Here is a 13,605-nt window from a genome sequence, read left to right as displayed (position 1 = left end):
CACCAGCCACAGTCTTCTGGGCAGGTTGCTTTCTGGCAGGCAGACGGGGCGACAGAGGTGGACTGCGCAGAGCAGGAGAGTACATGACATCTGCACCCATCTGGGCTTTGCAGAAATGCTTGATTAGCTGCACCTGAGTTTCCTTCTTGGGTTCATAGTAGGACAGAAAATGCATAGCTTCCTTCAGGCACCGCAGGTATCCACTGTTAAAGTCCTGCTCTCGATTCTTGTGAAGGAATGCTAGGAGAGAAAGAAAGAAAGAAGCAAATGCAGTGGGTTAAGATCATGACCAAAACACAGGGCAGTGGTGCTTCATGCATTCAGTTTTTTTGAAAAGCCTGAGTCCACGAGCCTTGCTCATGTGCCTAGACCTGGTGTATTATAGCCCCTGCACGCTTCGAGGGCCAGGGCCATACGGGAGGGCAAAGGCCCGGGGGAGCAGAGCGCAGGTGTGTGCAATACGTGCTCTGCACTCACTTTGGTCCTGCTGGCTCTGCTGCTTCAGGTAGCTGACAGCCACTTCCAGGATGTCGGCTTTCTCCAGCTTAGAGTTGGGCTGGTGTCTCTGAAACTCCTTCTCCAGGAGCAGTTTCAGCTGCTCGATGCTGCTGTTGATCCGGTCACGGCGCATTTTCTCCACCACCGGCTTCCTCAGCTGTAAGAGAGATGGAGCAGATCGTCAAGGATTTTCTGAGACCTGACCTCATTTTCCCTTCTGATGCCCTGATACACACATGTTCAAAGATGCTTGCTTTTGGTGGGAGAGCTTTGCAACGCTGCCTATCTGTTCCTTGCTCAGTTCTGTTTTTAAAAATCTATATAGTCTTGTTTATCTCTCTTGAACCCATTTTCCTTCCCCCAGACCACTTTCTCCCTCCTTATCTCATCTTTTCCCATGTCGTACTTATTTGATAGAGGCAGCCCATTGCATTGAGCACAGACCAGCCTTTCCAATCCTGTCAAGGGCTCTACTTACTTTATTCTTTTCTTTTGGCAGCAGTTTGTCTTCCATGTGGATCATAAGTGTGTTACTGGGAGCCATTCTTAGTGCTCTCAGTCCTGGGCACAGACCCCCACGCCGGGCTGCTGTGCGGAGCGTAAGGCTGTGCTTTGGCAGCTACCGACTGCCTCTATTTATACGTCGGGGAGCTTCGGCAGATATGTGAGTCTGGGGATTGCCGGAGTTTCCCACAGCCGTTCAGCCAATCCAGGCACACAGCTGAACAATAGAGGGAGCATCTATTAGTGCATGGTACATTGATCGCAAATGCCCTGGAGAGAATAACCTTCTGCCCACGCTGGCTGGTGGAGTGTGCAGTGTGGCTCTTCAGGGCTGCCCGGGGATCTGGGAAAACACTGACCCTCCAGCTGGTTGTCTGGGATCAATTGCATTCCTCAGTCCCTACATGTGCCAGTCACATTTGTGGCGTGGAGGAGGCACACTTTTGGGGGGAAGGCAGGAAAAGAAGAAGAAGGGGAGCACTGTTAAGGTCAGAATCAACAGCACCAAGGACATCTCTCTGCTCTTTCTAGAGAGGGCACTTTACAGCCAGCCTCCCAGGTGCCATTTGCCAGAGTGTGGGTGGATTTGTGCTTGTCGGTACAGTCATGACACTCTTAATGGGTGAGCCAAAGTGTTACCAGTGTGAAACGACAGGTTTCCATGATGTGTCTAAATGCCATGGAGAATCTGCAGGCAGGATGGTGGGATGTTGGATGGACTGGGTGAATAAATAGGGAAGGGGAAGCAATTGGAAATGGTAACCTCTCTCTCTTCACACACAGAGGTCTGTGAGCCCGTTGCACCAGTGTTCCCGTTGCCTTCATTAAGGACAGCCACACACCTCCTAGGAAAACTGAGCCCATGCCTAGTCACCCTGTAGCTCTTTCTTTTCCCTTTTCTACTCTTTTTCATACACACATTTACAAAAATGATGGTTAAGATGGGCTAAAGAATAGCATCAGATTCAACCCAGAAGCCCTAGACTTTGGGAAGCCAGAGGCAGGTCGTGAATGGGATTTAGTAGCTGAGGCCCGTCTTTGGACCTCAGCAAGGAGGTCAGTTCTGCTTCTTGCCTGAGGCTTCTCGTGCACTCCGTTCTCATCTGACCAAGGAGCATCACACTGCCCCACTCCAGACTGGACCTGCTGCAGTTTGCAGAAGATGAGATCTCAGAGACCACGTTCTACGTTACACGTTGCCTCCCTGTGTAACCTTTAGCATGCCATCCCCACTCCGTTTTCTTACCTGGAGAATGGGGATAGTGCTGCTTGCCTGTGTTTGCATGAAAATGTCGATAAAAATGAAGCAAATATTATTTATTTTGTGGTAAAGTCAAGAAAAAGAGTGAAGTTGTGTGGACGCTTTAGGTTAATTCTGATTTTGTTTCATGAGAAAAATCTCTGCCTGGATACAGTCCTTGAGGCAGCACTGAAAATAACCCAGAACCTACCTGAGAAAAGCTGTGCTGCATCCTGCCATCTGAGGGTCTAGCCTGTAGTGCCCGAGGCAGAGGTGTGCTTGTCTTCTCCCAGCGCACCGCTTGTGTGCGGGAGCGTGGCTGAGAATCTGGAAATGGAAACGGTGGAGGGAGGTGTGCAGTGAGGTAAGAAAGCCGAAGACAATTTCTTACTTGGAAATCCTGAAGTGAAGCCTGAGTCTAATGGGCAGTTGACAGGAAGGAGGGAGGTGTCACCGAAATAGCCAGCTTCGTGGCTTTCATTGTATGGGCCTGAATGGGCTTAGATCTTTGTGAAGGGCAGATGTTGTTCTTGGAGGCCTTTATTCCCTGCGTTGTGGGAAAGCCAGGAGACAAGACATCTCATGAACACTTTGAAGCCCTCAAAGGATTATGATACAATATACGATACGGCTCAGAGACCATGCCCTAGCTTTTGCCAGCTGTAATAAGGTGTTGCCCTTTTTCCTGTATTCTTTGGCTGGCGTCCTGTGTTATCCCTTTCCTAGCAAGGGAACGATGGTGGCAGGCCTTGAAGCTACGAGCTGACAGGTAGGCATGTACCAAGCTGGTCGGAAAGACTCTTCAGTGTCAAAACACATCTTTTTCCCAACTCCTGAGAAGCAGCCCTGACCTTTATTGCTGTATTATAACTGATAGCCAGATGGTCTTTTGGGAGTTGGATTCTTTCCCTTTAAATCATTCAGGCTCAAGCACCGTCACTAATGTTGTGAGTAGTCGCAAGGCACACTTCTATTGTCCCAACAAGAAATGTTATCAATAGGGGAAAAGTATGGGAAACGCAGAGAAATTCAAACCCACACAGCCTGGTGCTAATAACTCCTTTGTGGAGCCTGCGCTTCTGTCAAGGCAGGATGAACTCGCATGGCTTTTTCACCCAGTAAGGCTGAAAGGCACCATTTCGCCATGCAGGCAGGGGTTTCTCGGAGATCTGTGTTTACCAGAAGAAAGGGGCAACAAGGGGCAAGGGGGCAGAGACGCTGGTTCACACACAGGGGTGGCCAGCAGGAGCACCGAGCTCAGCTGCAGCACTGGCTGTGCCGGGGGCTGCTGGTTTGCTTCACCGTGCCTCAGTTTGCTCTTCTGGGAAATGGGAGTGGTGCTGCTAAACTCTTCCCCAGAGCCCTCTTGGAATCAGGAGCTGAGCCTGTGTGTGTGGTGGGAGGTGAGGGCAGGGCTGAAGTGGCCCTCGTGCTTTTCTGGCACCACTTGGGGGTACTGCTGAACACCTGCGAGAACAAAGTGGAGAAGGAGCATCTCTGGGGACAGTGCCCCTCGGCAGTGGAAGGGCTAAGGGTGGCCTCTTCTCGCTGTCTTGCAGAGGAGTTTATTTTCTCCCCGTCTGTTGGGAGCTTGGCAGATACTTCTTCCCTGGGACACCCCTTTGTCATCACAGCTGCCTGGAGAGCAGGGCCTTGCAGGATCTGTCCTGTGTGCAGTCTCATCTCCAGCGGGCTTTTGTCTCTTCCTCGGGCCAGCCCGTGGTTAGCAATGCTGGAAAGGCTTATTTACACGGCTAAAATGGCAGGCTTTTTAGGACCAAGCTGGCTCTGCTCTCACTTTCACGGGTAATGTGCTAGTGGCCGTATCACTGAGGAGGACAGCAGCAGTGAGAAGATCTACCAGGGTCTCAAGTAGACCTGTGCTGACACATCTGCATGGAAATTAGTATCTTTGAATGCTTGATTAAACTATTGGGTCTGTATGTTGTGCCACACTCACACCTTACTATTCCTGCGTGGACGTGTCCTAATGTTTACGATTCCTGGATTTTTGCACCACAAATCCCTGCAGTATTGCCACACCCCTTCATCATCCCTGTACTCTTATGACTCGGTCTGTGGAGGTTTCTTGGATGAGGTTTGAAAAGACAGGGTACTGCCTGCTTGAGAGGAACCCTAATGACCCTTTGTTTTTAACTGATGAGCCACTGCTTCCTTTGGTGTCCCAGGTGAAGATCCCTTCTCCCAGCCCCCCAAGGTGCACCTAACCCTGCCTACTGTGTTCTGCTCAGGGCGTTCCAGTGATACGACATTCTACACAGTAAATAGTTTAAAAGACGGTTTGGCATGGGAGGCGATATATAAAGAAATTGTCCTGCCAAAGTTGTTGTTTGGGATTGGCAGCTTCTGCTCTCGCAAGCCAAGCATAATTCTGCTGTCTGAACGAATGGAGTGGAAGCGTAGTGAAATCTGCCTCTTTTAGGGGAAAAGGTTATGTTGTTATTAGACCTATTGTGTAAAATATTCCATTAAATGTCATTAGCATGGCATTATCTTGCCTCCTTTAGACATTAGAACCCTGCCAGAAAGGGGTCTTTTATACCGTAAAGTACATTCTTCACAGGTTTAACCTTTTTTAATTAGTTTTTCTCTAGATCCAGAATGTTTAATATACTGCCATTCCCAGGTGCATAAGTGAATGAAAGTGGACTTTGATCATTAAGAAACATATGAGACAATTTGATCTGCATTTTCAGGGTTGTTATAGGCAAAAGCAATTTCTGTAGCTGCTTCTGTGAGTGACCCTGAAATAGTCATGCGCCAATGACATACAGTGAGTATTCCAAATAATTAAAAATTAAGGAGAATTTATTATTTTTCTGCCCAGCTGAAATTCCCACAAGTCACCTCTCAGCATATTCAAGAGTGCACAAGAGGGATTTATTATTTCCTGGTATATTGACTCTGAAAGGTCTGGGGATTACAGCTGCTTTGCACATGAATAGCTGGAGTGTGTTGTACAAAAGGCATGGTCTGTGGGATAATGGGGTTGGATGTGGGAAAGCGCTGACCCTGGGGGAGAGCAGGCTGGTGCCTGATGGCAGGAATCGATTATGTCTCAAAGGAACACATTGCCCTCAGAGCAGGCTTTGCGGGAGCCACCATGTTATGTGTTTACCACCCTCCTCCTTCAAAACCCGGCGTAAAACCACCACAGAATATATCCTATCCTTCGGCTTTTGCCAGGGCACTCAGCTACACCCTGCTCTGTGGTGACGCCAGCCAGTGCCAAGCTAGTTATGATCTCAGTAACGTAACCGTGCCCCGTCTCAGCAACAGGGCTGAGACCCAGCCGGTCTCTCTCACGTGCTACCAGACGGTTTTGCGTTTTGGTCTAAAGCACCCCAGGTACTGCAGACTTCAGTGGGAGCACACGCTCCCCAAAAGTCCTCTGAAATACGCAGACCCCATCAGTCAATCACCTACTCAGCTCTGGTCTTATGTTAAACCAGGACGGCAAGGAAGGAGACAGGAGAACTGTCACTAACAGTGGAGTAGAGGGAGCAAACGCAGAAGCTGCTGAGTTCATGCACTTCCTTCATTGGCTTGGGTGGGTTTTGTTGGAGGGCGGTGGCATTCAGTTCTTACAGTGGGCCCAGCATCTCTGAGGATCTGGCATTACTGCCAGCCTTTCAAATGCTGAAATTTGGGCTTCAGGAAACCAAGAGAAGGGCTGAAAGTCATAGGGATTTAACAAAAACATTTTGATGTTTCTAATAAAAATAATAGTATTTTGACAGATTTTTAAAACTCACTTTTTGCTTATTGAGCATTTTGACTTTGTTTGGATCAATATCATCAATTTTCCCTCTTTACAGAATCATGAGGCTTGGATGCGAAGTCTTACTGAAGGCCATAAGTATTATGAGTCTCGGGATAAAAATCACAAGACGTACCAAATAGTGCTGCCAGGCATTTTGGCAAGGAGAGGGTATCCTGCAGAGAGAATATTTCAGAGGAGCAGGTTGAGAACTGGGAGTGTGGTTCGTGAGGTCTGGCCCCCACAACCACTTGCTGTCATTGTCAAGACGGGAATGGTGTGTTTGTGCCAGACAGGAGGGCTGTCACCTCTCCTCTTATAAGAGCAGCAATTAATCCTATCTGCATGTGTCAGATATTTAATCACTCAACTCTAGCCAGGGCAGCAGTGGAGGGGGGAGATAACAGTCACAGACTTTGCTGGCGTCCCCTGAGCCTCATTTGATAGGGAACAAGGTTGTAACCTGAAGCTGATTTTCCCATATGTCCCAGTGAATTTCTCCCCTTCCCTTGAGCTCAGCCTGAGTTTTGGGATGTAAGTGCCTACCGCAATCCCCTTTCTCATGCTTGGCAGCTGCCAGTCACCACACTGTGGAGCACAATGGACGTGTGTCTGGTGAAAGCGTCTTGGGACTCAGTGTCAGGTCCTGCCTTGCCAGGCAGGTGGATTTTGGAGGGCTGTGGAACATCTTTGCCATGTTCAGCTGGTAGTAGAATGAAGACATCGTATCTGATAAAAGCAGGCCCCTGCCTTGCAGGCAAGAACGTTTTTTCAAAAGCTAGATAACCTAGTTCTGAGCCAGGCAAAGGACTAGCAGAGGGGCACACGTAAGAACTGACAGACCTTGGTCCTCACAAGGCATACAAGGCAGAGTTGGACGCCCTCATCATCATGCCACAGGGCAAGGCACATTGTCGGATGTCAGGATGAGGGGAATCTAGTGCAATAAGCTGTGCCAGACTCTAAAGAAAACAGCCTAGAGAGGGTTAAGAATAGGACCATGACCCCAGAATATCTCCAGTGTAGCTGGTAGCCTAAACCACAGTCATCTGCAGCACTAAGTCCTGGGAATCTGGCATGAAGTCCCCAGGACCTGCCATCAAAGGACCGTGTGGACACCTTTTGCATAATACGACCAGTGATCAGCACACAACACTGCAGCTGCAGATAGCAGCTTTTGTTAACTAAAGCAGCATGGCTCCTTTCTCACTTCTAAGTCACTGGTTTTATCCAGGCCAAGTGTCTAGGGCCTGAAATTCCCTTACAAACTCGGAGAGTTGGTGTAATTCAGGATGCACACTGCATCCTCTCCTCCAAGGAGCTCCAGGCCAGAGCAACCGTAACTGGTGGGAGGCAGCTGATGGTCTAAGGAGAGCTGCAGCTTAAGACTGAGGTTTTGGTGGGTCTTCAGGAGCATGAATAAACAAATTAAAACTCAGTTTACTTTCTAGAGAGATCAAGTTAATTTCTGTTGAAGTGATCATTAAGTATTTCCTGATCAAGGATTTAAGTGCATCTTCCTTTTCAGCCATTTCATGGGCCTGAACAAATGGTACTAACATCATTTTCAAAAACCACTGCTGAACTTGAGTACAGAGGAGAACTTTTGCATCTGCTTCTCTAGGTGGTGCATGACTGGGAGCGTGGTCCAGGCCGGTAATCCAAATTCTCCCACAAGCTAGGGAGTTGGATCCTTTTCGGAGATTCCAAAGCTAGTTAAAACAAAAGTGGGTGCTGAGCATCTCTGCAAACCAGATGTCTCAAATAGCCACTTGGCAATAGAAGCACTGTGACCAGTAGACTATTTGAAATATTGAAGTTTTGGTTTTCTCCTGCCTGCCTCATTTTTCTTCCTTTGTAAAATGTTGCTAATAATATATCCTTATCTCACAGAGGAGCTTGCTGAGAATTCATTAGCCGGTATTTGTAAAGCACTTTGAAAATGCAAAGCCAGTGCATTATTCCTAGTCTTCTGGATGCTTTCCACGTTATTAAAATAAGGATTTCAGAAAGGCTTATCGAGGATCAAAACAGCATCCCAAACTTGAAAGGAAGCAAGACTGTTAAACCATCAACCGTCGCCTCCCCCTGCAGCCAGATGTTAAGCCCTAAAGAACCGAAGTGGCACAAGGAATTACTTTCCCAAGTTCCCCCAGCTGGGCTGACAGGCCTTGATCAATGGTTTTCTCCGCAGCGAGTGCTACGCAGATGGTCTACCCAGAGCAAGGCTTCTGTGAAGTACAAAGGGAAGTCAAACACCATTTCTAATTCAGCTTGTAGCATGGCACACTTCCTTTATCCTCGGCCTGAATGCAGTGAATAGGAGAGCAGTGTGGGAAACTGGAAGGAACTCCAAACTCACACACTCTGCGGGTCTGTAAGACACTCCCGTCCTCAAGCCGCATCTGCCTGTGACAGACAGAGGGAAAAAGAGTGGCAGAACAAAAAATCAGATTATAAAAACTTCATGAAGGGAAAATAAACCCTGAGTAAAAGGAAAAATGTGAAGGAAGCTATATAGACAAACAGAAGTTGCGCCAGACTCAAACAGGGGAGCAAAGCGAGGAAGGGCTAGGAGGAAGTGACAGGGAAAGGAGCTGCAGGAGCAGTCTTGCTCACCCACCAGTAAGGCCAGAGAAGATTGTCCCGCTGAAGGCAGCAGAGGTGATTTTGGCCCACTCTAAGACTTGAGCCATGTGTTCTGTTTGCCTTTTTAATTCCCCAGATTTGTTTAATATGTCCTAGGAAACACAGACCCTTGACTTTAGTCAAGCTGCTCGTAAGCTTATGCAAACTGTTGCAATCAGACACAGAAGCTCCTCCAATCCTTCATTGCCCTGGCGTGATAATCGGAATTGCTGTTTGCTGTAATTTAATGTGGAGTTTAAATACACGACTGATTTCCTCCTGCCAGCTTGGAGATCGTCTGCCATAGGTGAGGCATTGCCTCACTTCAGCTTTGCCCGGAAGATTAATGTGTTTTTTTGCTAGGGCTGTCTGTGGAGTCACGGCCAGATGCCCGGAGACTCTGCCACCGGGTGTCACTTGGCGGTCAGACTGCCCATACCCCGGGTTGCTCCGTACCGCTGTCCTGCTGTTCTTTCTATCAAAGGCTGGCCTGCCCAAATACGATGGCAACCATTGCAGCACATCACCCGTGGTGGTAGAGCAGGGCTCCGATTCCCTAGCTCCACGTGTCAGTTGGTGTGCTTTCCTTGAGCGAACTTGGAAATACCAAGCTTTGAAACACAAGCAAGGCAGGTCCCATTCAGGCAGCCATCGCTGCAGTTTTGCGACGGGATTTTTGCGCCTCTTTGCTGCACAGTGCTAAGGGAAAAAGATGATTCCTGTGGAAGGTGAGGATATCATGGTACTTTCGTATGACCCGTCCAGAGCTAGAGGAGCTGGGCTTGGCTTTTAAGAAAATTAGATCAGATTTCATACCAGTCGTACTACGGGGAAGCTTTTTTCTTCATCAGTACTTCTAAACTAGTGTGTGGTGTTCGGATGAAAGAAATGGGAAACAATAGACCAGATTCTGGTATTGGTATTTGGAAGGTGAAAATTCAGACTTAAATTTTGCTGATTAGGTTTCTGATAAATTCCACTGTAGGCATAGAGGTAATTTGTATTTATACCAGTTTACCGGAGATCAGGAAATAGCTCTGGAGATACAAAAGCTGGAGGCCAAATCTAGCAGTCCACTCTTCATGGAGTCCAAAGTTTCTATTGACTTTGGTGAGGATCCAAGTAAGGCCCTAAGGATTGGACCCATTTTATTTTTTACCTCAGGACGGTGTGTAGGACTCGGCGCTGTAGGACTCGGCGCTAATTGAGTCTCCTACATTTTGCCGTCTTCCCTGTTCTCTATGCAGCAGCATTGCTCAGTCCCTGCTCCCAAGCGTTTTAGCTTTGTAAATGCCTTACTAACATAAGGCTATGGAAGCTTGTGTACCTCTGAGTTTCCCACACCGTTTCTTAACTATATTCATGCCTGGCACAAAGGAAGTGTGCCTGACTACAAACCACATTAGCAACGGTCCTTGCCTCTGCATTGTGTTCAGTGGGAAAGCCTGCTCCCAAAAGGCCATCTGGGCAGCACGTATCAGGAGAGAAAGCAATGGGAGCAATGAGCATCTCTCAAGACTTGGGAAAGCAGCAGCATCTTTAAGTCCTCCTAAAGAGCTAACATCTGGCAGAGATTCTGGGGGAAGGCTATTGCTAATGCCGTATTTCAAACACGTTATCTGGATCCAGTATCTCGGGATCCTAGTAAATTTTCTATGCGATATTGTGTATGTTTGGAACCATAGTAGAAGATGTGTAATCCAGAATTCATTATCCTTAGTGTAAAGTCCACTGACTCTGCTAACTTTATAATAGGGAGGAATTTTTGTTATCACTTTTCTTTAGGATTTCCAACCAAAGCAGAAGCAGAGCATCTATTCTGGGTAATTGAACATCTAATTTGAGTAACTCTTCCAAGATGGTCAGGAATTAGCTATTTTTTTCCCCCACTGACTGTGAAACCAACGAGAAAATAAATATATATTTTTATTTGAGATGCTTTAAAATTCATGTGTGACACAGAATGAGGAAGTAGGAACCTCAGTGGATCTACCATCTGGATGAGACTTTGGTACATTCACCGTTTAGAGATTAGTTAAGCCTCACAATAATACTTTGAAAGTTGTAATTTTTATTACCACACATGTTCTAAATATATGGGCCCTCCAGCCTCTATAGTGAAGTGAATTTCTCAAGGCCACGGAAGCTTATTTAGCATTCAGCCTGCTCAGCAGCAGGCTTTGGGTCCGTTTGGATCCTAATGGAGAAGAAATTTTGAGCACCAACCCCTTGACTTTGCCAAGCGCACAACCTCTACCGCAGTGCCATCAGGCAAAGAGTTGGCACAACTGTCTCCTACTCCTACTCCATTTGACTTTGGACTGGGCAAATGTGGGGCAGCGGAGCTGTTCTGGAATCCCCGCTAGGAAAGCTGTTACTGCCATTGCTGGACTACGGGGTTTTTGTAAGGGACCTGAGCTCACATCGCTCTGAAACTAGCATGCAGGTGCTAAACTGAGGTTACAGGCAGCAAGGGTCTAGCCACGTCCACGCGGCGCGTGTCCCATAGCAGGGTGTGACTTCACCGGCTCTCAGACTTGCGCCCTGCTCAGTCAGTGCCCGAGTTGCAGGCAGAAGTCTGAAGGGTTACAGCGACAATGCCTAACCATGTAATTACTAAACAGGAGAAAAAAAGGTCCATCGCATCTCAAGCACGCCCAGTAAACAGACACAGGACAGGACTTGATGCTTGGGATCCTGGAGGAAACTGAGTAGGCATTTTTATCCCATACAACTCATTCCTTCAAGAAGGTATATAGAAGTTACTTTCTTGGAGCAAGAAAGGAGAGAGAGGTTTTCATTCTCTTTCGACTTGAGCTAAATGTTGTAATAGTGAATTAGGCAAAATTTCCTCCAGGACCAAGGAGATTAAGGTCTTTGAGGCCAGCATGGCTGCTCCTGTGGAGTTAACTTCATAATCCCCTGGGTACTGAGTGGAGAAGTAAGAGGTTCACGTGTCAAATCCTGCTGTAGAGATCCCAGGTGGAATCAGCAGCGGCAGATGTGGGTGGCAATACATTCGGCCCGATCTGGATCGGCTGAGGGGCTGCAGCAGGCAGCAACGACCACTCTGGGCTGTTACCTCTCCCTCACATCTTCAGAACCACTGGGCAAATCCCAGAAACAGCCAGAGCCTGAGAATGTGACAGAAGGAAGTCAAAGGCAGACCAAGTCACTCAAGTCACACATCTGCTCTGCCCCCGTTTTATCGGGGAAAGTGAATTTGTCCTCCCCCGAAAGAAAAGTCCTGTGATGCAGGGATGCGGTAATGCACAGATTCCTGAGAAGTAGGCTTAGTTTCTTGTTGTGTACTGTGTGTAATCGCAGGAAAGGCATCTGATGCTTGAAACAGCTTTGTTGGACTAAAACTGGAGTGCCTGTTCATGTGACTTGTGCTGGAAGGGGAAATAATTGCTGTTCTTATAGCTTCTTATTAGTAAGACAGAAACTGTCTCTGGCAAAACTGCTAGTGGACCTTGCCCATCATGGCTTGGCACATTTCTTCTCCATGCACTTGATTAACAAGCTCAAGAAATGAGTTACTGCTCAGGAGTTTCAGAGAATCTCCCCAAGAGGGATGCACGGAGCAAAAGGTTGGTTTCAGAGTTGGCATTACACGGGCTCAAAGATAATCCACAAGCTTTGAGGAGAACATGTGAAATGGTGTCACAAAAGCTTTCCCACAACTTGACATAAAAGACTCAGAGCTCAACAGCTGCTGCTCTGTACGAAAAGAAGGGAGCCTATTCAAGAGCAGTACAATAGGGACGGAAAGGCAGATCCTGGAAGAGGTCATTTAAGCCTTACCTGGCCTTACGAATAACGAGTTGCAGAGTGAGAGGGAAATGTGTCTTCACATTAAAAGACATGTGTGACCACACGCATATATATTGATATATGCCCGAACACACATACACATATATTAATGTAAATGCAAACAGTATTTACTTGCTATCCTTTCTTTTTTGGCAAGAGATCCCCAAGCATAAGCCCTAACATTATTTAACAGTAACGTATCTGATTATTATCATTCCTGTATTGGATCTTATAGAGGGAGATACTGATGCTCGCAGAGGAGTGTGTTGAACGGATGAGGTCACGTAGCACATTGAGAGTAAATCTGGGACCAGAATGCACGGTTCTAGGTGTGTACTTAATGCTGCTGCCTGCCCTCTTCACCCTTCTTGTAGTATAACAGGGCAACGCTGCTGTCAGCCTTGCTCCACACAGTCCAGGGTGCGTGTCCAGAGGGTGGAGAAAACACTCGGCTGCCATTTCCTTCTTCAGCTGCTTGTGTGAGGTTAGGGCTCGTAAAAGAAAGTGGTACTTGCATGGGCAGAGGGCGGGATAAATGCAGGCAGATCTGCTTCAACTTTGTCCAACGTGAAGCTCTGGCTGTGTGCTTATAGGACACAAATAGCAAGACACTTAACTCTTCCAGCTGCGGGCACCTATGGAGCAAAGACTGTGCATCTCAATATAGAAACTCCCCCAGTGGAGGATGAGGAATCAGGAATTTGATTTCTAATAATTTTATGGGCTATGTGAATTTCTTCTGCACTCAATTTTCTTTTGTGCATATATTAAGTGAAAATAATTAGAGTAAAACACATTTGGGGAGGAAGTGAGAAATCAGCATGAGACTGAACTGATCCCGAAACACGCCGAGACCCTTCTCCTTGCGGATTTATTTTGCACGTATTTGAAAACAGAAACACAAAGGGCTTGGGACATGGCCTGACAGTGTTCTAAAGAGGGACGTAAGATATCAAGGGAAGAGAACAAAGAGCAAAACAGAAAATGTGTTCAATAACTGTGTGTACTTATAATTCAATGCATTTATTTCAGTAAGCCAAAGTGGAAAAGCTGTTTTCTGTTTGATGTGGGCAAAACGGGTGGCACGGGCACCTGAGGGGGAACAGCTGGCTTTGGCTTACTGAGAAAACAAGATGCG

At 47.3% G+C, this 13,605-nt stretch overlaps 1 protein-coding gene across 1 annotated transcript; it reads right to left on the bottom strand.

The window, feature by feature from the left end:
• Positions 1-3: 3 nt before the first annotated feature.
• Positions 4-1,090, bottom strand: LOC104625637 (transcription factor HES-5-like; the record flags this gene model as incomplete). The annotated part of the gene is made up of 3 exons (XM_010293316.1): positions 977-1,090; positions 478-655; positions 4-240 (listed from the first exon to the last, which is right to left on the bottom strand). Coding segments are annotated over exons 1-3 (481 nt in total), but the record flags the coding sequence as incomplete, so codon positions are not given.
• Positions 1,091-13,605: the final 12,515 nt, after the last annotated feature.

The sequence above is a fragment of the Phaethon lepturus genome, unplaced genomic scaffold, assembly GCF_000687285.1.
Source record: "Phaethon lepturus isolate BGI_N335 unplaced genomic scaffold, ASM68728v1 scaffold51528, whole genome shotgun sequence".
In the NCBI taxonomy this organism is placed as follows: domain Eukaryota; kingdom Metazoa; phylum Chordata; class Aves; order Phaethontiformes; family Phaethontidae; genus Phaethon; species Phaethon lepturus.
Note: the sequence above shows the minus strand (reverse complement) of the source record. Positions and strands in the feature narration are given on the sequence as shown.